Genomic DNA, 27,399 nt, shown 5'->3' with positions numbered 1-27,399 from the left:
TGACAAATATAAACTATCAATATTGAGATTTCTTATTTTCTTAAATATTTGACATATTTTAATAGATGTTATGGATGGGCAAATTACTTCTGATTATTGCTCTATTACATTGTCAAGGATCTTGTTTTTAAATTTTTTTAACGTTTATTTATTTATTTATTTATTTTTATTTTTATTTTTTTAAATTTTTTTTTCAACGTTTATTTATTTTTGGGACAGAAAGAGACAGAGCATGGACGGGGGAGGGGCAGAGAGAGAGGGAGACACAGAATCGGAAACAGGCTCCAGGCTCTGAGCCATCAGCCCAGAGCCTGACGCGGGGCTCGAACTCCCAGACCGCGAGATCATGACCTGGCTGAAGTCGGATGCTTAACCGACTGCGCCACCCAGGCGCCCCAACGTTTATTTATTTTTAAGAGACAGAGTGTGAACAGGGGAAGGGCAGAGAGAGGGAGACGGAATCCGAAGCAGGCTTCAGGCTCTGAGCTGTCAGCACAGAGCCTGATGCAGGGCTTGAACTCACAAGCTGTGAGATCATTACCTGAGCTGAAGTTGGCACTTAACCAACTGAGGCACCCAGGCGCCCCTGTCAAGGATCTTTCTTAAAGTGCTTATTTGATGAAGTATTTTCAAAATATATTTTATTCTTAGTTATTTATTTTTTTTAATGAAATTTTTAATGCATTTTTGAGAGACAGACTGTGAGTGGGGGAGGGCAGAGAAAGATACAGAATCCAAAGCAGGCTCCAGGCTCTGAGCTGTCAACATAGAACCTGACGCAGGGCTCAAACTCACGAACCATGGGATCATGACCTGAACTGAAGTTGGATGCTCAATGACTGAGCCACCCAGGCGCTCCTCAAAGTATATTTTTAAAAAAAAATTTTTTTTTTTCAACGTTTATTTATTTTTGGGACAGAGAGAGACAGAGCATGAACGGGGGAGGGGCAGAGAGAGAGGGAGACACAGAATCGGAAACAGACTCCAGGCTCCGAGCCATCAGCCCAGAGCCTGACGCGGGGCTCGAACTCACGGACCACGAGATCGTGACCTGGCTGAAGTCGGACGCTTAACCGACTGCGCCACCCAGGCGCCCCCTCAAAGTATATTTTAAAGTTATATAATCTATAGGCAAAAAATGAACTTCAGAAGGTTTTTTTTTTTTTTTTTTTCCCAATCGTGTAGAGTGTTGTATTTTTCTGTATTTTGGGAGATGGGGTAGGATTATAGCTTTCTTTGGATTCTCATACGGGGTCTGTGACTTTGAAAATGGTTAGTTCTCAGTGTAATCAGAGGTATCTCTGTCAGGCACACTGAGGCAGATATTCACCACATCTTGACTTGCATGCTAAATAACTTTATTTTTATGATTAGGCCTATTAAAGTTGCTATCAGAGAGAGGAAACAGACATTTGAAGACTACTTAGAAGAACAAATTCGACTGGAAGAACAAGAATTGAAACGAAAACAACTAAGGGTAGGCATCGCCACTATCTTGATTAAGTTAGATGAGGCTTTAGAGATTTATTTATAATTTGCTTTAAAAAGAACATTGAGATAACTTGGATATACCAGAATTAATTAAAATATTCTTTATTTTAGGAAGCAGAAGGATCATTGCCAATCAAAGCAAAGCCAAAACAACCATTCTTGAAACGAGGAGAAGGTTTAGCTAGATTTACTAATGCTAAATCTAAGTCTCAGAAAGGGAGAGAAAGTAAACTAGTGCCTAATCAGAGCATTTCAGAGGACCAACCTGTGTTTAAAATGGATAGACAGCAATTCCAGCGGAAAACTGCTCTAATAAACAAAGAACTGTGTACAGAGAACCCTCCTGTTAAAAAGAACAGTAAAGCTAGGGCCAGCAGTGGTTTTGTCACACTTAGTCAGAAGCCAAAAGTGCTTAAGGGTAACAACAGGAAAAGTCTTTCTCCATCAGGATTGAAAATACTGGCAGGGAAGAAATGTGATGGGCAATTTAGAGACCAGATCAAATTAGAAAAAAAAGTTGAATCTAATAGTAGAGAAATGCCCGAGTGTGCAAAACCTTGTGATGTTGGTTGCAAAGTCTGGAATAAGACACCAGGTAGAGACAGACTTCCTCTTTCAGCAGGGCTGGTCAGCTGCATGGCTTCTAAGAGCCCAATAAATGAGACCTTGAAAAAGTCAGAATCTTCTCTTGACATTTCTCTTCAGAAAAAGTTAGAAAAGTGGGAACGAGAAAAGGAAAAGGAAAATTTGGAGTTAGATGAATTTTTGTTTTTGGAGCAAGCTGCTGATGAAATATCATTTTCCAGTAATTCTTCATTTGTACTGAAAATCTTAGAGAGGGACCAGCAGATCTGCAAAGGGCACCGGCTGTCTTCCACCCCTGTCAAAGCCGTACAGCAGGGGAAGATGGTGACACTGGATCCCATTCTTCAGTGTAACCACAATGAGGCTCCAGACTGTACTGAACCTGATAATGTGTGTGAGTGTGAGGTCGCACCCAAACAGACTGATTCAGTGTCCTCACCTGAAGCACATAGGGAACAGTCTTGTAAAGTCAGTAGGAAAGCATTCCAAACTAGCACTTCTGAAAATCAGACTCGGTGGAATGTAGGTGATGACGAAGGTGCCATGGACAGTGACAGTAGCACCGACTCTGAGGAACAACTTGATGTTACCATAAAACCATCAACTGACGATAAAGAGAGGGGTTTCAGCAGCAGAGAAGACAGTCCACAGGTCTGTGATGGTAAGGGGCCTTTTAGGGACACTGGGATGCAAGAAGATCAAAGGAGAGATGTTGATTTAGATTTGTCTGATAAAGATTACAGTAGTGATGAGTCTATCATAATAGAAAGCTTGAAAAACAAAGTTTCTGAGTCCTCAAGAAGACCCTCATCTGTAAGTATGAGTAAAATTGACTTTGACGATGAAAGAACTTGGACTGACCTTGAAGAGAATTCATTTAAACATGATGCTGTTCTTGGGACAGAGGTCACTAATGGGACTCCTCAGACAGCCTATCCTAATAAGAGTGAAATATGTGTACCAGACAAAGCAATAAAAAGGAAGGTCGCACCAGTCAAGAAGGGAGAAGACTTGAGGAAATCCAGTAGGAGCACAAGCCCTCCTCCTACGTCAGATCTCATGATGAAATTCTTTCCTGCTTTGAAACTGAAACCCAAATCAGATTCACACTTGGGAAGTGAACCCAAGTTAAACCCAAGTCAAGACCAACCACCTGGTAAGTCAGCATTATAAAATAGGTATCAGAATGTTATAAATTTAACATTTATCTTATCAGTAGGGGTATCTTATCAGAACACTTAAAATCCTAATCGTTCTAGTTGCTCAGTAGAAGTCTAAGTAGGTGATTGTTAAAATTTGATTTGTTTTGTGGGTCTAAATAATGTAATGGCCGCTAGTACAAAAGATATGGATGCATTCTGATTTCAGATTTTCTAATTTAAGCCTATGTCTTATTCTCAAGGCTGTAACATTAATTGCTTCATTATGAATTGAGGTAACATAAGTTTCTTTTGTAACTAGAGTATCCAATCTGTGGTTTGTGTCACTATGAGGTGAACCTTTGTGTGTGCACTTTTTAAAATGACTATGTATTTACTTATTTTTTTATTTTTTATTTTTTTTACTACTCATGCGCTAACTTGCTAGATAGGACCAAGAAGAAATACAGTAAAATTGAAGTTTCCTTTCTTCCCTATATTTGGGTTCCTATTCCTTTTCCTAGAGGAACTTATATTCCCATTTCATTTGTATATTCTAAAAAGATTCTGTGCATATGAAAGCATATGTGGAGTGGGTATGTAATCTTCTTTCTACACAAATGAAAACACTTAAAATTTTTTTTTTAATATTTATTCAGTTTTTGAGAGAGAGAGGGTGTGAGCAGGGGAGGGACAGAGAGACTGGAGACAGAATCCAAAGCAGGCTCCAGGCTTTGAGCTGTCAGCACAGAGCCTGATGTGGGGCTGGAACCCTGGAGCTGTGAGATCATGACATGAGCCAAAGTTGGACACTTAACTGACTGAGCAATCCACACACTTTGAAAACACGTTTTTTATAGGCCATTCTTCACCTTATAATAAATTTTGGAGATTGTTTTTTCCCGCTTATACATCTGTCACGTTCCATTTAATGGCTGTATAGTTGATGCGATGGACTTCTAAAACTTACATGGAAAACTCCTTTCCATCATATCATGTAGTAAACTGTGAATGCCTACCAAAGCACAGGTGCTTTAAATTGTAGGGGTGCCTGAGTGGCTCAGTCGATTGAGTATCCGACTTTGGCTCAGATCATGATCTCACCATCTGTGAGTTCAAGCCCCGCATTGCCTCTGTGCTGACAGCTGGGAGCCTGGAGCCTGCTTCGCATTCTGTGTCTCCCTCTCTCTCTGCACCTCTCCTTCTTGCACTCCATCTTTCTATTTCTCAAAAATAAGTAAACATTGAAAAAAATGTAAATTATAACTTAAGCTATGTAAGTAGGCTTCTTGCCCAGTGTGAAGCCCAACAGAGGGCTTGAACCCATGACCGTGAGATCAAGACCCGAGCCAAGATCAAGAGTTGGACGTTTGGGGCACCCAGGTGGCTCAGTTGATTTAAGTGTTGGACTCTTGATCTCCGCTGAGGCCACGCTCTCATGGTTTGTGGAATTGAGCGCCACATTGGGCTCTGGCCTAACAGGGCAGAGCTTGCTTGGGATTCTCTGTCTCACCTTCTCTTTGCCCTTCCCCTGCCCACATGTGTGCTCTTTTTTTTTCTCTCTCAAAATTAACAAACCTGAAAAAAAAAAGAGAAAGAGTTGGACACTTAACTGACCGAGCCACCCAGATGCCCCTAACTTAAACTATTTAAAAAAATACTTTGATTTTAAAAGTAGTACTTTTTGCAGAAAGTTTGGAAGCTTAAGTATAGAATGAAAAATGTTTATAACTGAACTATCCAAAGGTAGCTGTGATACCATTTTGGAATTTTTCCTTCCAGTCATTTTTCCCATGTATTTTTAATATGGTACAGACATTTGTTAAAACTTATGTTGGGGTGCCCTCGTGGCTCAGTCGGTTAAGCGTCGGACTCTTCGTTTTGGCTCAGGTCGTGATCTCGCGGTTTTGTGAGTTTGAACCTCGTGTTGGGCCCTGTGCAGGCGGCATGGAGCCTGTTTGGGATTCTCACTCTGCCTCTCATTCTGCTCCTCCCCACTCGTGCTGTCTTTGTCTCTCAAATAAATAAACTTAAAAAAATGATAAAAAAATAAACTGACTTTATCTTTTTTGGGGCACCTGGGTAGCTCAGTCAGTTAAGCATCTGACTCTTGGTTTCAGCTCAGGTCTTTTCTCAGGATTTGTGGGATTCTCTCCCTCTCTCTCTTTCTGCCCCCGCTGCCCTGCTCTTTCTCTCAAATAAACTTAAAAAAAAAAAAGTAAAAAAACTTAGCTTTTCTTTCTTGGGGTGCTTGGGTGGCACAGTCAGTTAAGCGTCTGACTCTTGGTTTTGGTTCAGGTCATATCTCACAGTTTGTGAGTTTGAGCCCCACGTTGCGCTTTGTGCTGACAGTGTGGAGTCTGCTTGGGATTCTCTCTCTCTCTTTCTCTGCCCCCGTGCTCCAGTCTCTTTCTCTCAAAATAAATAAACTTAAAAAAAAACAAAAAACAAAAAACAAATTACCTTATCTTCTTTGACCAGGTGTATAATATGCACTGGCCATTTCTTTAAAACACTTTTGTGTATTTTAAAAATGGTTGCAGAACATAGGGTGCCTGGGTGGCTCAGTTGGTTAAGCATCTGACTTCAGCTCAGGTCATGATCTCATGGTTTGTGGGTTCAAGCCCTGAGTCGACTCTGTGCTTACAGCTCAAAGCCTGGAGCCTGGAGACATTCTGTGTCTCCCTCTCTCTCTGCCCCTGCTTGTGCTCTCTCTCTCTCTCTCTCTCTCTCTCTCAAAAATGAATAAACATTAAAAAATTGTTTAAAATGGTTGCAGAACACTATGTGAATACAGCATCATTTTATTCAGTAATTTCCTTAATGTTGGATACTTAAATTATTTTTCACTATTAGAAATAATGTTGCAATGCATATTTTTGTGCAGAAATCAATTTTTCAAAAGGGTAGTGGAAGAACAGAAGTGTTGGCTTTTTTACTCTTTGAAATAGCAAATTGGTATGTGAAAAACATCTTAATTTGTATTTCCATGATTAGTGGGAGTAAACTTTGATTTTGATGTTAATTATTTGCTTTAGATGTCTTGTGAATTACTTACTCATGTTCATATATACATATTTAAATTGAAGTACAATTGATGTACAACATCAGTATTAGTTTCAGGTATACATCATAGTGATTCAGTATTTTTATACATTATGAAATGATCCCATGATATGTCTAGTTTCTATCTGTCACCATACAGTTATTACAATATTGGCTGTTATCAAAAAGACAAAAAACATATGTATTAGGTTTTTAAACATTTGAATGATTTCTTTTTATATGTAATGTTAATTCATTGGTAGATTGTTACTCTTCAGTTGAATAATGTCTTTTTTAAATATAGATTGGTTTTATCTGGAAAGTCAGGTTCATATAGTTTTTTTTTTTTTTCCAGAGGCGTTGTTTCTTGTGCATTTTAATAGTACAGATGTTTACCATATATTTGGCTCTTAGTATTAATAGCTAGCTGGTTTCTGCTGCTGAAGACCTTTTGTGAAGTTCAATATATATGGCCTATTTTATAGGTGACAGTGCTCGATCTCAAGTTTTGAGAGAGAAAGTAACTGAATTGGAAACAGAAATAGAAAAATTTAAAGCTGAGAACACATCTTTAGCTAAACTTCGCATTGAACGTGAAAGTGCCTTGGAAAAACTTAGGTAAGTCTGCATATAAGTTGGGAAAAGATACAATGATTCACTTTTATCTTTAAGATTTTATCTAGAATATTTGAAACAAGTTTTGTCGATCCAATAATAAAAAGGAAAAGGAAGTGAAACCTTTACCACATAAGAATTAAAAAAAAAAAAGATTTTTTTTTTTTTTTTAACATTTATTTATTTTGGAAAGGCAAAGAGAGACAGAGCACAAGTGGGTCAGGGGCAGAGAGAGAGGGAGACACAGAATCCAAAGCAGGCTCCAAGCTCTGAGCTGTCAGCACAGAGCCCAGTGTGGGGCTAGAACCCAAGAACTGTGAGATCATGACCTGAGCTGAAATTGGACACTTAACCGGCTGAGCCACCCAAGGCGCCCCACCACATAAGAATTTTTTAATTAAAATGACCCACTGTCATCAGAAATGTGTTAAAAGGGGAATTCTCTTAGTGATGAGTTCATAAATTGAAATTTGACAAGCATTTTGGAGCTGTGATTTCAGGTGCTACCTTGGCCAATGCATTAATTTTCTAGGGCTAATGTAATAAAGTACAGTTCATCCTTGAACAATGCAGGAGTTAGAGGCTCCAAACCCCTGCACAGTCGAAAATCCACGTAAAACTTTTGACTCCCTAAAAACTTAACTACGAATATTCTACTGATGATTGATTGGAAGCCTTAACCAATAACAGTTGATTAACACATAGTTTGTTATATGTATTATATACATATTCTCATGATTAAAGTAAGGTACTGAAAAAAAAATGTTAAGAAAGTCATAAGGAAGAGAAAATACATTTATAGTACTGTACTATAAAAATTGTTTATGAGTGGATCTATGCAGTTCAAACCATGTTGTTTAAGGATCAACTGTACACACAAATGAGGTGGCTTAAAACAACGGGAATTTATTTTTTCATGGTTCTGGAGGCCAGAAGTCTGAATTCAAGGCATCCAGTGGAACTATGCTTTCTTTTCTTTTCTTTTCTTTTCTTTTCTTTTCTTTTCTTTTCTTTTCTTTTTTTTTTAAATTTATTTAATATAATTTATTGTCAAATTGGCTTACATACAACACCCAGTGCTCATCCCAAGTGCCCTCCTCAATGCCCATCACCCACTTTCCCCTTTCCCCCACCCCCCATCCACCCTCAGTTTGTTCTCTGTATTTAAGAGTCTCTTATGGTTTGCCTGCTTCCCTCTCTGTAACTATTTTTTCCCCTTCCCTTCCCCTAGGGTCTTCTGTTAAATTTCTCAAGTTCTACATGAGTGAAAACATATGGTATCTGTCTTTCTCTGACTGACGTATTTCACTTAGCATAATACCTTCCAGTTCCATCCACGTTGCTGCAAATGGCCAGAGTTCATTCTTTCTCATTGCCAAGTAGTATTTCATTGTATATGTAAACCACATCTTCTTTATCCATTCGTCGGTTGATGGACATTTAGGGTCTTTTCATAATTTTGCTATTGTTGAAAACGTTTCTATAAACATTGGGGTGCGTGTGCCCCTATGCATCAGCACTCCTGTATCCATTGGGTAGATTCCTAGCAGTGCTATTGCTGGGTCGTAGGGTAGTTCTATTTTTAATATTTGGAGGAACTTCCACGCTGTTTTCCAGAGTGGCTGCACCAGTTTGCATTCCCACCAACAGTGCAAGAGGGTTCCTGTTTCTCCACATGCTTGCCAGAATCTATAGTCTCCTGATTTGTTCATTTTAGCCACTCTGATGGTGTGAGGTGGTATCTCAGTGTGGCTCTGATTTGTATTTCCCTGGTGATGAGTGACCTTGAGCATCTTTTAATGTGTCTGTTGGCCATCTGGATGTCTTTGGAAAAGTATCTATTCATGTCTTCTGCCCATTTCTTCACTGGATTATTGTTTTTTGTGTGTGGAGTTTGGTGAGTTCTTTATAGATTTTGGATTCTAGCCCTTTGTCCGATATGTCATTTGCAAATATCTTTTCCCATTCCTTTGGTTGCCTTTTAGTTTTGTTGATTGTTTCCTTTGCAGTGCAAAAGCTCTTTATCTTGATGAGGTCCCAATAGTTCATTTTTGCTTTTAATTCCCTTGCCTTTGGAGATGTGTTGAGTAAGAAATTGCTGCGGCTGAGGTCAGACAGGTTTTCTCCTCTTTCTCTCCTCTCCTCCTGCTTTCTCCTCTAGGGTTTTGATGGTTTCCTGTCTCATATTCAGGTCTTTCATCCATTCTGAGTTTATTTTTGTGTGTGGTATAAGAAAGTGGTCTAGTTTCATTCTTCTGCATGTTGCTATCTGGTTCTCCCAGCACCATTTGCTAAAGAGATTTTCTTTTTTCCATTGGATGCTCTTTCCTGCTTTGTCAAAGATTAGTTGGCCATACATTTGTGGGTCCAATTCTGAGTTCTCTATTCTATTCCATTGTCTATGTGTCTGTTGTGTCTTGATGATTACAGCTTTGTAGAGGCAAGTCTGGGATTGTGATGTCTCCCACTTTGGTTTTCTTTTTCAATATTACTTTGGCTATTTGAGGTCTTTTGTGGTTCCATACAAATTTTAGGATTGCTTATTCTAGCTTTGAGAAGAATGCCTATGCAATTTTGATTGGGATTGCATTGAATGTGTAGATTGCTTTGGGTAGTATTGACATTTTAACAATATTCTGAGCATGGAATGTTTTTCCATTTTTTGTGTCTTCTTCAATTTCCTTCATAAAGTTTCTATAGTTTTTAGTATACAGATCTTTTGCATCTTTGGTTAGGTTTATTGCTAGGTATTTTATGGTTCTTGGTGTAGTTGTAAATGGGACCAGTTTCTTTATTTGTCTTTCTGTTGCTTCATTATTGGTGTATAAAAATGCAACCAATTTCTGTACATTGATTTTGTAACCTGTGACTTTGTTGAATTCATGTATCAGTTCTAGCAGACTTTTGGTGCAGTCTGTTGGGTTTTCCATGTAGAGTATCATGTTGTCTGTGAAAAGTGAAAGTTTGACTTCTTTGCCAATTTGGATGCCTTTTATTTCATTTTGTTGTCTGATTGCTGATGCTAGTACTTCTAACACTATGTTAAACAACAGTGGTGAGAGTGGATATCCATGTTGTGTTCCTGATCTCAGGGGGAAATATCTCAGTTTTTCCCCATTGAGGATGATATTAGCTGTGGGCTTTTCATAAATGGCTTTTATGATGCTGAGGTATGTTCCTTCTATTCCGACTTTTGAGGGTTTTTATTAAGAAAAGATGCTGTATTTTGTCTAATGCATTTTCTGTATCTATTGACAGGATCATATGGTTGTTATCTTTTCTTTTATTACTGTGATGTATCACATTGATTGATTTGTGAATATTGAACCAGCCTTGCAGCCCAGGAATGAATCCCACTTGATCATGGTGAATAATTCTTTTTATATGCTGTTGAATTCGATTTGCTAGTATCTTGTTGAGAATTTTTACATCCATGTTCATCAGGGATATTCGGCTGTAGTTCTCCTATTTTGTTGGGTCTCTGTGTGGTTTGGGAATCAAAGTAATGCTGGCTTCGTAGCATGAGTCCGGAAGTTTTCCTTCCATTTCTGTTTTTTGGAACAGCTTGAGAAGGATAGGTACTAACTCTGCTTTAAATGTCTAGTGGAATTTTGCAGGGAAGCCATCTGGTCCAGGACTCTTATTTATTGGGAGATTTTTTGATAACTGATTTAATCTTTCACTAGTAATGGGTCTGTTCAAATTTTCTATTTCTTCCCATTTGAGTTTTGGTAGTGTGTGGGTGTTTAGGAATTTGTCCATTTCTTCCAGGATGTCCAGTTTGTTGGTATATGATTTTTCATAGTATTTCATGGTAATTACTTGTATTTCTGAGGGATTGGTTGTCATAAATCCACTTTCATTCATGATTTTACCTATTTGGGTCCTCTCTCTTTTCTTTTTGAGAAGCCTGGCTAGAGGTTTATCAATTTTGTTTATTTTTTCAATAAACCAATTCTTGGTTTCATTGATCTGTTCTACTGGTTTCTTAGAGTCTATATTGTTTATTTCTGCTCTGCTCTTTATTATTTCTCTTCTTCTGCTGGCTTTGGAGTTTCTTTGCTGCTCTGCTTCTAGTTCCTTTAGGTGTGCTATTAGATTTTGTATTTGGGATTTTTTTTTTCTTGAGATAGGCCTGTATTGCAATGTATTTTCCTCTTAGGAGTTCCTTTGCTGCATCCCAAAGCGTTTGGATTGTTGTATTTTCATTTTCATTTATTTCCATATATTTTTTAATTTCTTCTTTAATTGCCTAGTTGACCCATTCGTTCTTTAGTAGGATGTTCTTTAACCTCCATGCATTTGGAGGTTTTCCAAACTTTTTCCTGTAGTTGATTTCAAGTTTCATAACATTGTGATCTGAAAGTGTGCATGGTATGATCTCAATTCTTTTATATTTATTGAGGGTTGTTTTGTGACCCAGTATGTGATCTATGTTGGAGAGTGTTCCATGTGCACTCGAGAAGAAAGTATATTCTGCTGCTGCAGGATGAAAAGTTCTAAATGTATCTGTCAAGTCCATCCGGTCCAGTGTATCATTCAGGGCCCTTGTTTCTTTACTGATTCTCTGTCTAGATGATCTATCCATTTCTGTAAGTGGAGTATTAAAGTCCCCTGCAATTACCACATTCCTACCAATAAGATTGTTTATGTTTGTGATTCGTTCTTTTATATATTTGGGTGCCTGTGAATTCGGTACATAGACATTTATAATTGTTAGCTCTTGATGGATCGACCCTGTAATTACTATATAATGCCTTCTTCGTCTCTTGTTAACTGCCTTTAATTTAACGTCTAGTTTGTCTGATATAAGTATGGCTACTCCAGCTTTCTTTTACTTCCAATAGCATGACAGATAGTTTTCCATCCCTTCATTTTCAATCTGAAGGTGTTCTCATGTCTAAAATGAGTCTTTTGTAGACAGCAAATAGATGGTTCTTGTTTTTTTATCCATTCTGATATCCTGTGTCTTTTGATTGGATCATTTAGTCCATTTACATTCAGTGTTATTGAAAGATATGGTTTTAGAGTCATTGTGTTAACTGTAGGTTTTATGCTTGTAGTGATGTCTCTGGTACTTTGTGGTCCTTGCAACGTTTACAACGTTTACAAGCATCATAACTTAAATGGGTGCTAAGACTCAAATGAGAAAAAATAAAGAAAAAAAAAAAACAAAAGAAAGGAAAACCTCTAGGAATAACCAAGGCCTTTAAAGAAACTGTAAGAATGCCCACAATATTGAAACCCTCCTTTTTTTTAAAAGGGGATTTTTTTTTTTTTTTTGGTTTAAAATATTTCACTTGAAATGAATTTATGTCAGCTGTCAATGAAAGAATGTCACTAATACACTGTGGACACCTTTGGTTTGCAATGCAAATCCGTGCCCTTTTTTTTTTTACATGGTGAACTTCAACCTAGCAATTATTACAACAAATGTTATAGTCTAAAGCTCAAACACATTTTAGCAATTTTGAAATTGAATTGTGTACAGACCAAATAAAATGTACATCATAACACACATTCCCACCTAAGACTGTGGGGACCCTTGAGCCTTCCACATCGACCTCAGTGCCTTTTCACTCAAGTGCTTTTCTCAGTCGTTGAGATTGTCTTCAGGCTCGCTTTTGGTCTCCTTAGGCTCAGGCTCTGCCTCTGGTTCCGGCTGTGCTGATGTGGTTGTGGGAGCAGCAATGGCTGCAGGGGTACAACAGCCACAGCAGGTGCATCCACGGCCTTTTCCTTCTTGTGTTTTTTGTGCTTCTTGTGCTTCTTATCCTCCTTGTGTTTCTTGTCCTTCTTTTTCTTTTTCTTCCCACCTCTTTCTGGGTCTGAGTTCCTCGCCAGAGATGGGCTTGGTGTTGGGCTTTTAGCCTTTTTGACTGGTACCACTGGTGACCAGTTGGTAAAGGGTGACTGAGACTGGACAGGAGACTGAGTTGGTGGGGGCTTTTTAATTGTTGGCTCAGGAGATCCTGAGACAGATTGGGAGGATGAAACCCTCCTTACAGACTGAGGGCTTGGTGAGGCAGCCTGTTTTGTGTTTTTGGGTTTCAGAGTCCTGGAGACTCTCCTGATGGGCCTAGTACTTGGACATCGGGACTGCCTACTTTGGGGTGATTCATGATGCTCCTCTTCGAACAGGTGGAGGACTTGAGGTCTGAGGACCTCGAAGCCATTGTGAGGGTGAATGCTGTTTGGTTGTGGTAACTGGGGCTCCTGGGTAGATCGGCTTGGGGAAGACCCTTTCCTATGCTTTGATATTAATGAATGTGAATATCTCTTGGTGACTGGGGAGGTTCTTTGTTTGGTAAGTGGAGAATGGGAGAACCCACACTTTGGTGGTGGAGATGGCAATGCCCTTTGTTTAGGAGGGGGAGGGGGAGAAGCCGTTCTTCTTTTTGGAGGTGGAGGAGAGTATCTCCTTTGTATTGGAGGAGAGTATCTTCTTGGGGAAGGTGAGGGCCGACGGGGAGGGGTGGGGTAGGAGAAGTGTGTTGCTGGCAATCCTTGGCATTTCTTGGCTCACAGCTAAACATTTGGGTTGTTTCTACCTTTTGATTATTGTGAATAATGCTACTAACATTGGTGTACAAATATCTGTTCAGGTCTCTGTTTTTAGTTCTTTGGGGTATATACCCAGGGTTGGAATTGGTAGATCATATGGTAATTCTATACTTAATTTTTTGAAGAACTTCCAAACTTTTATACAGTGGCTGCACCAGTTTGCATCACATTAATTGATTTGATATGTTGAGCCAGCCTTATGTTCCAGGGATGAATCCCACTAGGTCATGGTGTAAATCCTTTTAATGTGCTGTTGGATTTGGTTTGCTAGTGTTTATTGAGGATTTTTACATCTTATATTCATCAGGGATATTGGCCTGTAGTTTTCTTGTGGTGTCACTGTCTGACTTTGGCATCTAAGTGATACTACCCTCATAATAAAATGAGTTTGGAAGTGTTTCTTCTCTTTTTTTGGAAGAAGTTCAGGAAGGATTGGTATTAATTATTTTTTGAATGTTTGCTGGAATTTACCTGGGAAGCCATCTGGTCCTGAACTTTTCTTTCTTGGGAGGTTTTTGATTTCTGATTCAATCTCCTTATTATGGGTCTCTTCAGCCTTTCTGTTTCTTCTAGATTCAGTTTTGTAGGTTGTATGTTTCTAGGAATTTGTCTGTTTCTTCTAGATTATCCAGATTTGGGGATATAATTGTTCATAATATGATCCTTTTTATTTCTGGGGCATCTATTGCAACATGTCCTCTTTCATTTATGATTTTATTCGAGTCTTCTGTCTTTCTTAGTCTTCTAAGGGGGTTGTTGATTTTGCTTGTTTTTTCTTTCTGAGACTTCCATAATGAGCATATTGGTTCTTTTGTAGTGCTCCATAGATCCCATGGGCTTTCTTCACTCTTTTTCATTATTTTTCTTTTTTCTCCTCTGACTGGCTAACCTCAAATTATCTGTTTTTGAGTTCACAGATTCTTTCTTCTGCTTAAGTCTGCTGTTGAAGTTCTCTATTGTATTTTACACTTTATTCATGTATTCTTTAGCTCCAGAATTTCTGTTTTTGTATTATTTATTTTATTTATTTTTAAGTAATCTCTACATCCCCTGTGGGGCTTGAACTCGTGACCCTGAGATCAAGAGTTACATGGTCTTCTGACTGAGCCAGCCAGGCACCACTTAAGTTTTATTTATTTATTTAGTTTTAAGTAACTATAGTTTTGGTTTTTTTTAATGATTTCTGTCTCTTTGTTGAACTTGTTGTTTGTTTTTTTTCCCAGGTATTATTTTCCTGATTTTGTGGAGTTATCTGTGTTCTCTTTTTTTTTGTGAAAAAAATTATTTTTTAATGTTTATTTTTGAAAGAAAGACATGGCACGAGTGGAGGAGGGGCAGAGAGAGAGCGAGACACAGAATCCAAAGCAAGCTCCAGGTTCTGAGCTGTCAGCACAGAGCCCGACGTGGGGCTTGAACTCACGAACCATGAGATACTGACCTGAGCCCGAAGTCAGACGCTCAACCGACTGAGCCACCCAGGCGCCCTTATCTGTGTTCTCTTGTAGTTTACTCTTTAAAACAATTATTTTGAATTGTCAGTTCCTAGATCTGCATTTCTTTGGGATTGGTTACTGGAGCCTTATTAATTTACTAGTTTCCTTTGGTGGTGTCACATTTGCCTAATTCTTGTGTTGACATTTTTGCATTTGAAAGGCCAAAAAGCTCTTTTTGTCTTAACAGACCAGTTTTGGCAGGTGAAGACCTTCTCTTGCTGGATGCCTGGACTGATGGTCTGCCTCCAGGATCATAATTGAGTGGGGTTGTAGTGTGCCTACTGCTGAGTCCACAGTGTCCTTAATTGGCAGGTCTGTGAACAGGGACATGACGGATGCGGTTCCTACCAGATCCTCAGTTGCACAGGACTGCTCTAGGACCAGAGTCCAGCAGGGCTGAAGCTACATCGTGGGGCTGCTTTCAGGTCCACTGTTGAGTGTGCAGACAGCGGGTCTGTTACCAGGAGTGAGAATGGGTGTGGCTCCTACAGGTTTTGAGCAGCTTCCTGCTAGGCTCCTCAGTCCTCCTGCTGGGTCCCTGGGTGAGCAGGACTGACTCCAGTACCACAATAGAGCAGGGCTGGAGCCAGGTTACAGGACTGTTTCTGATTTTATAGTCACGACTGAGGTCTGTGGGCCTGTTACCAGGGGACACAGTTGGGTGTGGCTCCTCCTGGGTCCTTTGGCAGATGGGGCTGGAGCTGAGCCTCCAGACAGACTGGGCTGTTTTAGGCCTGTAGCTAGGACCACATTTGGTAAGCCTGCCAGTGGGCCATGGGACTGTCTTCTCAAAGTGGCTGTCCTCAGCCTTAGGCTTCCCTGGGGTTTCTCAACGTCCTACCTGGATCCTAGAGCTCTCACAAAAGCAGTTTTATCTGTGGTTGGCTGTCAGATTGTTGTTTGTGTAGGGAGATGTGAGCTGGGGACGTCCTATTCCACTATCTGGCCGGCGTCACTCTCCATATGTTCTTAACAGAGCCTCAGAATGAACCTGGGTTATGACAGTTTCTCTGATCAGCATTCTCCTAAGCTAAACACCAAAGTCCCCACACTGGTCTATAAGACCTGAATTCATCTGGGCCCTCTGTTTTGTTTGTTTTTTGACACTTTTTCCTGCTGTTCTGTCTCTTGTTCGCTCTGTTTTAGCTACCCTGGCCTCTTAGCTGATCTTTGAACACATCAGGCATATTCCTACCTCTGGGCTTTTTGCCTGTGGTGTTTCCTCTTCCCGAGCTGTTTTGTCCATATATCATCGTGGCTGTTCTCTCAGTCCCTTCAGATTTTACTTCAAATATTATCTCAGCAAGATGACCCCATCCATAATTTCAGTCTCCTTGCTATTTCCTACACTCTTTACTTGCATTATTTTTCCCCTTAACACTTTTCTAATGTGCCATATATTTTATCTCGTTTATTATTATGTCTCTCCCATTAGAATGAGAAGCTTCATGGGAATAAGGATGTTTGGTTTTTTTCACTGTGGTTTCTCCAGTACCTAGGGTAGTGCTTCATTCATAGCAAATGCTCAGTGAATATTTATTGGGGGAATGCTTCATGGAATTAATTGACAGCTGTTTCAGTATGATGGATGGAAGATGGATTCACTAAGACCAGCAGTTCCTGCATCCCTAGGCTGTCCCTGGTGTTCCGTTTTGTACCACATGTGGATTACTCCATTAAGATGGTCCCTTTAGATGATAACACGGTTTGGTCATTTTAGGAGAGAAATTACAGACTTTGAACAACAGAAAGCAAAAGAATTGACTCGGATAGAAGAGTTTAAAAAGGAGGAAATGAGGAAGCTACAAAAGGAACGGAAAGTTTTTGAGAAGTATACTACAGTTGCAAGAACTTTTCCAGATAAAAAAGAACGTGAGGAAATACAGGTATGCCAGTTCTTTACGTTATACTTATATGAGTTAGTAAGGATGACAGTCTAGTAAGGATCTCAGAGTTATATGATGTGTCAAAGAGAAATTGGGTATCAATTTATTAATCATTCATTGACTCAACAAATAATCTGAGATACTACATGAAGAACATTTTTTGTAGTTTTGGCTTTTAGAGTGAAATATATCAGTTGTTTTCTTACCAAAGTCTTCCAAAAAAAAAAAAAAAAAAGACTACAATAACGGCATCGGTGAATTAATAAGCCAAGAGTTGGAAATTCACCAGTGTCATGTTGCATTGACCTGTTTAATGTCCCACATACCAAATGCTGTTAATTCTGTTCATTTATGTGAATTGAAGCCCTCTGTACTAACTGTAAATCTTGCACTCTTCCTTTGGGTAGAGCACTTGCTCACCAATCTTTCCCAGCACTACATTTGTATGTTTTTCTCTAATAGTTACCTTTCTCTTTCACTTATTGGTTTGACTTTCTGGTCTTGTAGTAAAAATCTGTTTTAGTTAGCTTGTCTTTGATGTTTCTCATAGCTTTTGGGCTTCTTTTCCCCCAGTTATTAATACTTGCAAACTCTTAACTATTTATTTATTTTTGAAAAGCCAAAAAGTTTTCTTCTGTATATTACTGTCCAATTTTCCCAGCACTGTTGTTTTTTTCCATTGGATATTCTGTCCTGCTTTCTCAAAGATTAGTTGGCCATACGTTTGTGGGTCCATTTCTGGGTTCTCTATTCTGTTCCATTGATCTATATGTCTGTTTTTGTGCCAGTACCATACTGTCTTGATGACTATAGCTTTGTAATACAGCTTGAAGTCCAGAATTGTGATGCCTCCCACTTTGCTTTTCTTTTTCAGGATTGCTTTGGCTATTTGGGGTCTTTTGTGTCTCCGTACAAATTTTAGGATTATTTGTTCTAGTTCTGTGAAAAATTCTGGTAGTATTTTGATAGGGGTTGCATTGAATGTGTAGGTTGCTTTGGGTAGTATAGACATTTTAACAATGTTTGTTATTCCAATCCATGAGCATGGAATGTTCTTCCACTTCTTTGTGTTGTCTTTAACTTCTTTCATAAGTGTTCTGTAGTTTTCAAATCTTTGATTAGGTTTATTCTTAGGTATCTTACAGTTTTTGGTGCTATTGCAAATGGGATCGCTTCCTTGATTTCTTTTTCTTCTCCTTCATTATTGGTGTATAAAAAGGCAACAGATTTCTGTATGTTGATTTTTATATCCTGTTACTTTGCAGAATTCATATATTAGTTCTGGCAATTTTTTGGTGGAGTATTTCGGGTTTTCTACATAGAGTAACATGTTGTCTACGAATAATGATTGTTTGACTTCTTCCTTGTTGATTTGGATGCCTTTTGTTTCTTTTCATTGTTTGATTGCTGAGACTAAGACTTCCAGTACTGTGTTTAAATAGAAACAGTGAGAGTGGACATCCCCGTCTTGTTCCTGACTGTACAGGCAAAGCTCTCAGTTTTTCCCCATTGAGGAGGATATTAGCTGTGGGTCTTTCGTATATGGCCTTTATGATTTTGAGGTATGTTCCCTCTATTCCTACTTTGTTGAGTGTTTTTGTTAAGAATGGGTCCTTTATTCTGTCAAATGCTTTTTGTGCATCAATTGAGAGGATCATATGGCTCTTGTACTTTTCTTTTATTAATGTGGTGTATCATGGTGATGGATTTGTGAATACTGAACCACCCCTACAGCCCAGGAATAAATCCCACTTCATCGTGGTGAATAATTCTTTTAATGTACTGTTGGATTAGATTTGCTAATATCTAGTTGAGAATTTTTACATCCAGATTCATCAGGGATGTTGGCCTGTAATTCTCCTTTTTAGTGCGGTCTTCGTCTGGTTTTGGAATCAGGTAATGCTGGCCTCATAGATTGAGTTTAGAAGTTTTCCTTCCATTTCTGTTTTGTGGAACAGTTTGACGAGAATATATATTAACTTTTCTTTAAATGTCTGGTAGAATTCCCTTGGGAAGCCATGTGGCCCAGGACTACTCTTGTTTGTTCGGAGATTTTTGATTAGTGTTTCAATTTCTTTGCTGGTTATAGGTCTGCTCACATTTTCTATTTCTTCCTGTTTCAGTTTTGGTAGTTTGTATGTTTCTAGGAATTTGTCCATTTCTTCTAGATTGCCCAGTTTTTGGCATATAATTTTTCATAATATTCTCTTACAGTTGTCTGTATTTCTGTGGTGTTGTTTGTGATCTGTTTCATTCATGATTTTATTTGTTTTGGTCCTTTCTCTTTTCCTTTTGATAAGTCTGCCTAGGGGTTTATCAATTTTATTAATTCTTTCAGAGAACCAGCTCTTAGTTTCATTGATCTGTTCTGCTGGGTTTTGTTGTTTTAATATCATTTATTTCTGCTCTATTCTTTATTATTTCCCATCTTCTGCTGGCTTTAGACTTTATTTGCTGCTCCTTTTCTAGATCCTTTAGGTGTAGGGTTCAGTCATGTATTTGAGACTTTTCTTGCTTCTTGAGGTAGGCCTGGATTGCAATAAACTTTTCTCTTAGGACTGCCATTGCTGCATCCCAAAGGTTTTGGACTGTCATGTTTTCATTTTCATTTGCTGCCATGTACTTTTTTATTTCATGCGTATTAATGAGCTCCTTAGGGCTCCTCACTGCCTTCAGGTGAGTTCTCAGGTGGTGGGCAAGGAGATCTTGCTTCTGCTCATGCTCCTTGCCTCAGCTTTCAGGCACTCCCCATATCATGCACCCACATAAGCCATGTAGGTGATGAATTTTTCCTTAGTTTTGACATTGGTCTTGATTTTTATTTGTACAGTTGCAAATTGCTTCTAGACATTTCTAGGAGTTTCTTTTTTTTTTTTTAATTTCTTTTTTTTTTTCAACGTTTATTTATTCTTGGGACAGAGAGAGACAGAGCATGAACGGGGGAGGGGCAGAGAGAGAGGGAGACACAGAATCGGAAACAGGCTCCAGGCTCTGAGCCATCAGCCCAGAGCCCGACGCGGGGCTCGAACTCACGGACCGCGAGATCGTGACCTGGCTGAAGTCGGACGCTCAACCGACTGTGCCACCCAGGCGCCCCATCTAGGAGTTTCTTCACAAATGTCATTTAGTCCATCTGAAACAGATCAGTTTCTTAAAACCCATTTCTTCTAATGAATCTGAAACAGAATCTGCTTTCAGGGCTGGTGGTTTTGACTTTGAATGTTTTATTCATCCCTTTACCTCAGCTCTTCATTCAATTAGTCATGATTCCTGTTAGTTTTTTCTTTACCAGATAATCTCCCATTTGTTTTTCTTTCTATTTCAATTAATAGCTTAGTGTAGACCTTTATTACCTCATGGCAGTGTTATTGCAGTGAACTCCTTAGTAGTGCCTTCCTTCTTCTGGAATCAGTTTTGTTGATGGTATGAGGTGAGTCTTTACCCTGAACTCCTTTCCCTTTTCATGAAAAACTTGATGTTTTTGAAATGTGATTGACCAAGCCTTCCCTTTTCTGCTGCCTGTGCTACGGCAGCACTTATGTTTTGATGATGTATCTCTTTTCTTCTATTGCGTTATTCTAGTAATTTTTTGTTGTTGTTGTTTTGTTTTGAGAGGCTTTGAAACAGCAGATAGCAGATTTACAGGAAGATTTGAAAAGAAAGGAAGCAAAATGGTCAAGCACACATGGCCGTCTTAGAAGCCAAATAGAAATGTTGGTCAGAGAGAACACAGACCTCAGGGAAGAAATAAAAGTGATGGAAAGATTCCGATTAGACGCCTGGAAGAAAGCAGAAGCTACAGAGAGCAACATAAGGATGGGTCCGTGTGTGACTGCCACAAAAAAAGATGGATCCATGGTAGGTTTGGAGCCAGTTTCGTCAAGTCAGGGAGATATTAAATATTTGAGCCCTCAAATTTATAGAGCTGGAGCAGAGGAAGTGGGGAGAGTGGTAGGGGATGTGATCAGAGATGTGATAGAGGGAGGTGGGACAGAGTTCATTAGGCCTTAGTTGATTCCTGTAAGCCCTTGGGTGTTTCCTCTGAGGGAGAAGTGGAGCTGTGGAGGGCTATGGTTGAAGAGGGGGCCTGATCCTTTATTTTAGTAAGGTCACTCTGTCTGCTGTTGACTGTAGACTGAATGGGGAGGAGAAGGTTATAGGCATGATCGGGAATGCCAGTTAGGAGATTGTTACTGTTATTCACACCACAGATGAGAGGGGCTTTAGACTGGAAGAGCAGCAGTGGAGGGCTGAGAAGTGTATAGGATTTGTTGATAAGCTGGATATTGGATGTGACAGCAAGGAAGGAGTCAAGAATGGCTTCCAGTAGGGTTCCTGGGTGGCTCAGTTGGTTCAGCATCCGACTTTTGGTTTTGGCTCAGGTCATGATCTCACAGTTTCGTGAGTTCTAGCCCTGCATCAGGCTCTCTGCTGACAATGCAAAGCCTGCTTAGGATTCTCTTTCTCTCTCTCTTCTCTCTCTCTGCCCCTCACCCGCTCATGCGGTCTCTTTCTCTCTCAAAAATAAATAAACTTTAAAAAAAATGGCTTCCAAGTGTAGTGTAGTGATTTGGCATAATAGAGTTTCCATTTATTGTAAGAGACCACAAGAAAAGAGCATGTATTTCTTGGGAGCGTGGATATTAGGATCTCAGGTTTAGGTGGGTAAATTTGAAATGCCTATTAGCCCTCAGGTTGAGATATTGTCTGGGAAGTTATGTACATAGCAGGAGAAGGTCAGATTGGAGCTAAAAGTTTAGGGGTCATCAGGATGTGTGGTAAAGCTTTGGGCTGGCGGAGTTCACCAAAGCTAAAAGCGTGGGTAGTAAAGAGATCCACGTACTGAGCCAGAGTATGAGAAGATGGGGGGAGGAAAATTGACAACCAGAGGATGGAGTTAAGGAAGCCAGTGTGGTGTCCTGAGAGCCAAGTAAAGAAAGTACTTCCCAGAGGAGAGAGTGGCCAGCGATGTCAAAGGTTGCTGCTAAGTTAGATGAGGGCTGAAAATTGGTCATTGGATTTACCACGTAGGAATGTGTTGAAAGTAAAAGCCTGACTAGATAAGAGAGAATGAGAAGTTTCAGACAGAGAATAAGAACTTTCTGGAGAGATGTTGCAGTGAATGGAAAGAGAAGGGGTAGTGGCTGTAGGAAAGGTTTTGTTTTTGTTTTTGTTTTTGTTTTTGTTTTTGTTTTTGTTTTTGTTTTGTTTGTTTTAATGGGAAAAGTAACAAGTGTTTCTGTATTGACAGAATTGATTCAGTAAAGAGGAAAATGCCGATGCAGGAGAAGGTGGGAAGAAATTGTTGGAGCAATGTTCATAAATGAGAGAAGGGGGGATTTAGGGAATGAAGGGAGGGTCTGGCCTTGGCCAGGACACATGGACAGCATGTGCCTGGTAGCAGAAGGTTGAAGGTGTGGAACCCAGGCTCAATGTGTGGTACCTGTTGGTAGGAAGCTCCCTCCTAATGTTAGTATTGTCAGTGAAGTGAAAGCTTGGTCGTCAGCTGAGAGTGAAGATGTAGGAGGTTTGGGGAGATGAGAGAAGGAGAGTGAAAGGCAAAGGAACTAGGGAAGTGTAGTCTGGTTCCTGGACTGCTTTGGGAGCCTATGTAGGTTAGAGATCATATTTTCAGGTGAGAGTTGTTTGCATTATTTTCTTGTTCAGCATTTTGGTTGTAAGGTGGTAGAGAGTTATATTTTAGAAGAGGTGTGGTCATCCAGGTGAATACCACAAAGTGAGTGAGGGCATGGAGGCAACCAGAGTCACTGCGGTGAAACTTGGTTTAAGCTGCATAAGACCATAAGGTTTTGAGGGACATAGAAAATCTACATGGATTAATGAATTGTAGGACCCTGTACAGTTGGTGGAGTTAGGGTGTTAGAGGAATGAGCTAGATATAGCAGTCTGAAGAAAGTGGGGTTCTCCCCATCTCCCCAAACCTTTTATTATAACAGCTTCCCCAAATAGAGACATTTGAAAGAACAATAGGATGACCACCTGAAGAGTCACCTAGATTCAATCACTGTTAATATTTAACCACTTGTGTGTATGTGTTTTGCTGTACCATGTGAAGCTAATTGCAGAAATCATGGCATCTTACCCCTGAATACTATAGCATTTTATTAAATGGCATTGGCTTTTTCAGTAGACCAGGGTAATTATTTTGTAGAATTCCCCACATTCTGGATTCAAAGGCTTTGAAAATGAGATGTTTGCAGTTATTGGTAATTGCACATATTGATAATGACCAGTTGTAGAGTTTGTCCATTGGTGTCCATGGCTGAAGGAGGATAGAGTAGGTTGGGAAACTGAAGCTAAGGCAGTGGAGTTATCTCCTGGCAAGGTGAGTACGTGTTGTGTGAGTTGTGGACATGAGACACAGAACTAGGACAGGGGTGGTTAGGCAGGAGAGAGATTTGGTTGGAATCAGTGATGGGGAGCAAGGAAGACCTACCTGTACCCTGCCTCTAAACCTAGGGGTGTAAATTCTGAGGGTGAGAAATTTCCATCCCTAGAAGGAGGCAGTGGTGAGCCATCTTAGTAAGGAGCTAGGGCTCAAAGTGGAGCAAGATGGTTGAGAAGTGTTCACAGGAGAGGTAGAGATAAGGGGGTTTTGCTGATGTTGAGGAGTAACTAACTGCCCTCTTCTCTGGCTAATCTGGCAACAGACTTTCATTTTATGTTGTCTGTTATGCCCTCACTTGAAGAATGAATATACAGTTGACCCTTGAGCAACATGGGTTTGAGCTGTGTGGGTCCACTTGCACACAATTTTTCAATAAATACGGTACAGCACTGTAAATATATTTTCTCTTCCGTACAATTTTTTTTCATTTTTTAAATTTTAAAAAAGTTTTATTTATTTTAAACATTTTATATATTTTTGAGAGAGTGCAAGCAGGGGTGGGACAGAGAGAGAGGGGGACAACTGCATTGACACCTGCGAGCCTGATGTGGGGCTTCAACTCATGAACCAGGAGATCATTACCTGAGCCGAAGTCGAAGGCTCAACCGACTGAGCCACTCAGGTGCCCCTGAGTGTATGACTTTCTTAATAACATTTTCTTTTCTCTAGCTAACTTTATTGTAAGAATACAATACATAGGGCACATGGGTGGCTCACTCAGTTAAGCGTCTGACTCTTAATCTCAGGGTTGAGTTCAAGCCCTGCACTGGGCTCCACACTGGGTGTGGTGCCTACTTAAAAAAAAAAAAGAATATGGTGTATAATACATATGACATAAAAATATGTGCTAATCTGTTTATACTGTTAGTAAGGCTTCTCGTCAACAGTAGGCTATTAGTAGTCACATTTTGAGGTAGTCCAAAGTTGTACATGGATTTTCAACTGCTTCGGGGATCAGTGCCCCTAACCCCCACAGCGTTGTTCAGGGCCATCTGTTTTTCCAAAGGTGGTGTGTGTGTCTGTGTGTGTGTATATAGTACATTCATAAATAATAGCTTGTTCACTCTGACCTGTAGTGATGATAAATGAAAACAACATAAACAAACTTAAGCCATTCTCCTTGCAAGCTGAGTTTTAGTTTCATTCATTGTACTAATATGTAGACAAGCACTAATTTTATATTCAAAATTATCTCATACTATAGAATTCATCAGTTCGATTACAAAAGAGTCAGATTTCTTCAGGAACCCAGGTAGAAAAATACAAGAAAAACCATTTGCCAACACAAGGTAAGAAGTTGCATGATATTTTTACAAAATATATTAGGAATTTAAAGAATAGAGAATTTACACCTAATATAAGAAGTAAAACATTGTAAAATATCATTGAAGCCCCTATGTATTCTCCCCAACTTACTTCCACCCTGACAACATTCCTTTGCTTGTTTTTCATTCTTTTACTACATTATGTTCATAAATCAATATAGTATTGTTTCTATGTATCCCTCTACAATTTGCTTTTTTCTCTCAATATTTTGATACCCACATTAATACATATAAAACTCTAGTTTGTTGATTTTAATAGCTATACAGATTCCATATATATTTGCACAATTGAGTTTTCCTGTTGATGAACTTCATGTTTTCCCCCAGTGTGTCAATAGAATGAATAAGGCTGAAGAAAATATCTGTCATGTGAGTTTCTCCAGGATACATATCAAGAGTAGGATGCTGGGTCATACCAGGTTTGTGCTACTGGAGGAGATTTTCCCTTTGCTCTGCAAAGTGGCTCTGCCAGTTTTTTTGCTGTCAGCAGAGTATGCTTTTTGTGCCTACCAACCCTTGACCTGGTCGGACTTTAAGACTGTGGCCAGTCAGATGGGCATGAAATGGTGGGTTAGTGTAATTTTAATATGCATTTCTCTGATTCCTGGTAAGGTCATGTGAGCATCCTTTTGTATATTTAATGGACATTTGGGTTTCCTCTTTTGTTTATTGCCTGTTCATTTCTTTTGCCCATTTAAAACTTTTTAGGGAGTGGCTTCTCTTTATTGAAGTTATTCTGCGTACCAATCCTTTCTCAGTTACAAACACTGCCACGATCTTTTCCCAGTCCGGGTTTAGCTTTCGGTTTGTGTTTTTTATATACATGTTTTTCCTTTTAATATGGAATTTATCCATCTTTTTTTATGACTTTAAGAAATCCTTCTCAATCCTTAGGCCACAAATATATATTTTCTCTCATTAACTTTTGTTTTCACAACTAGATTTTTAATTTACCAGGAATTTTTAGAAATTATTTTCATGAATTGAATTTACAAAAGTGGATATAACATATGCAGCTTGATGGTTGTAAAGGAAATACTTGGATAAATACCAGCAAGATAAAGAGAGTAACAGCACCCCAGAGCTCTCACCTCCATGATCATATTACATTCCCTATCTGTGTAGTTTCTACTCTTATAAGTGCAGTCCTACAAAAATGCTTTTTGAACTTTCTGAATAGTTATGCTGTATGTATTCTGTTGTCTTTTACTGTACATTGTTTTTGAGAGTCATGTTGATCTGCAACTCTAGTTCACTAATTTTCCTGCAAGGCAGTTTGAATGTTTATGAATATATTAAAATTAACCTGTTGATGGTTAAATTTTTTTTAAGTTTGGGATGTTAAACAGTGATGCTGTGAACATTCGTAAACGTCTCTGGTTACATTCATTTCTCTAGGGCACATACTGCAATTACTGGGTAATCAGTAAGAATGTCTTTAACACTCATAGATTTTGCCAAGACATTTTCCAAAATGATTTTACTGCCTAACCAGCAAAGTAATGTAAGTGCTTGCACTGCTCCACACCTTGTTGATACTTGGTATTGTCAGACTTCAATTTTTGCCAGTCTGGTATGGATGAAAACTATCTCATCATAGTTTTGATTTGCATTACTGGGATTACTAAATATGTTAAATACCATTGCCTATGTTTATTACCTATTTAGATTCCCTCTATGAGAAAAATTGATCAGGTCTTTTACTCATTCTGTGGTGTTGTCTTTTTCGTTATTGGTTTGTGGGGGGATTTCCCCTCCCTCCGTTGTAATCATTTAAGAGTTACACACATTGCAAATATCTTCTTCCAGTCTGTGGCCTGCCTTTTTACTCTTTATGATATCTTTTGGTGAACCAAAACTGTTTTCCTTTTTTTAATTGAAAATGTATTTGACATACAACATTGTATAAATTTAAGGTATATAATAATGTTGATATATGTATTTATATATTATGATTGCCAGTGTAGTGATAATTAATACCTCTATCATATCACATAATTATATCTTTAAAAAAAGTTTTTTAACGTTCATTTATTTATGAGAGAGCGTGAGCAGGGGAGGGGCAGAGAGAGAGGGAGACACAGAATCCATAGCAGGCTCTAGGCCCTGAGCTGTCAGCAAAGAGCCTGATGTGGGGCTCGAACCCACCAACCATGAGATCATGACCTGAGCCGAAGTTGGACGCTTAACCGACTGAGCCACCCAGGCACACCTAGTTATTATATCTTTTTAATGGTTGAAGAGTTTAAGATCTAGTTTCTTAGCCAAATTGTTCATTATAATACAATATTACCTATATTCACTATACTGTTCTAGGACTTATTTACTACTTGTTGCAAGTTTGTACCTTTAAACAACATCTCCCCTATCCACCAAACTCCCCCTCCCTGGTAACCATGGTTTCACTCTTGTTTTACAAGTTTGGCTTCTTTAGATTCCACTTGTAAGTGATATCATACAATATTTGTCTGTCTCTGTCTGACTTACCTCACTTAGCATAATGTCCCCAAGGTCCATCCATGTTATTGCAAATAGCAGTATATCTTTCTTTCTCATGGCAAAATAATATTCTGTTGTGTATCTATATCACATCTTTATTCATACATTGAGGGGCACTTAGGTTGTTTCCATATCTTGGCTATTGTGAGTAATGCTGCAGTAAACATAGGCTTCAATATCCTGTTTTTATTTCCTTTGAGTATGTACTCAGAAGTGGCATTGCTGGATCATATGGTAGATCTATTTTTATTTTTTTGAGGAACTTCCATAGTGGATGAACCAGTTTATATGCCCACCAACAGTGCATAAGGATTTCCTTTTCTCCACATCCTTGCTAATACTTGTTAC

The 27,399-nt window shown here is 39.1% G+C and overlaps 1 protein-coding gene across 10 annotated transcripts in view; it reads left to right on the top strand.

The window, feature by feature from the left end:
- CENPJ (centromere protein J) overlaps positions 1 to 27,399 on the top strand; it is a 61,635-nt gene that overhangs the window by 19,677 nt on the left and 14,559 nt on the right. For 9 of the 10 annotated variants that reach the window (XM_047873517.1, XM_047873481.1, XM_047873487.1 and 6 more), the window contains 6 exons: positions 1,375 to 1,477; positions 1,603 to 3,232; positions 6,746 to 6,878; positions 16,653 to 16,818; positions 20,434 to 20,676; positions 24,432 to 24,516. In XM_047873517.1, the coding sequence (XP_047729473.1) occupies positions 1,375 to 1,477; positions 1,603 to 3,232; positions 6,746 to 6,878; positions 16,653 to 16,818; positions 20,434 to 20,676; positions 24,432 to 24,516 (2,360 nt within the window). The remainder of the gene's footprint in view (positions 1 to 1,374; positions 1,478 to 1,602; positions 3,233 to 6,745; positions 6,879 to 16,652; positions 16,819 to 20,433; positions 20,677 to 24,431; positions 24,517 to 27,399) is intronic. The other variant, XM_047873533.1, reaches the window with a different exon arrangement.

The sequence above is a fragment of the Prionailurus viverrinus genome, chromosome A1 (genome assembly GCF_022837055.1).
Source record: "Prionailurus viverrinus isolate Anna chromosome A1, UM_Priviv_1.0, whole genome shotgun sequence".
NCBI lineage: Eukaryota > Metazoa > Chordata > Mammalia > Carnivora > Felidae > Prionailurus > Prionailurus viverrinus.
This window is presented reverse-complemented; position numbering and strand designations above follow the sequence as displayed.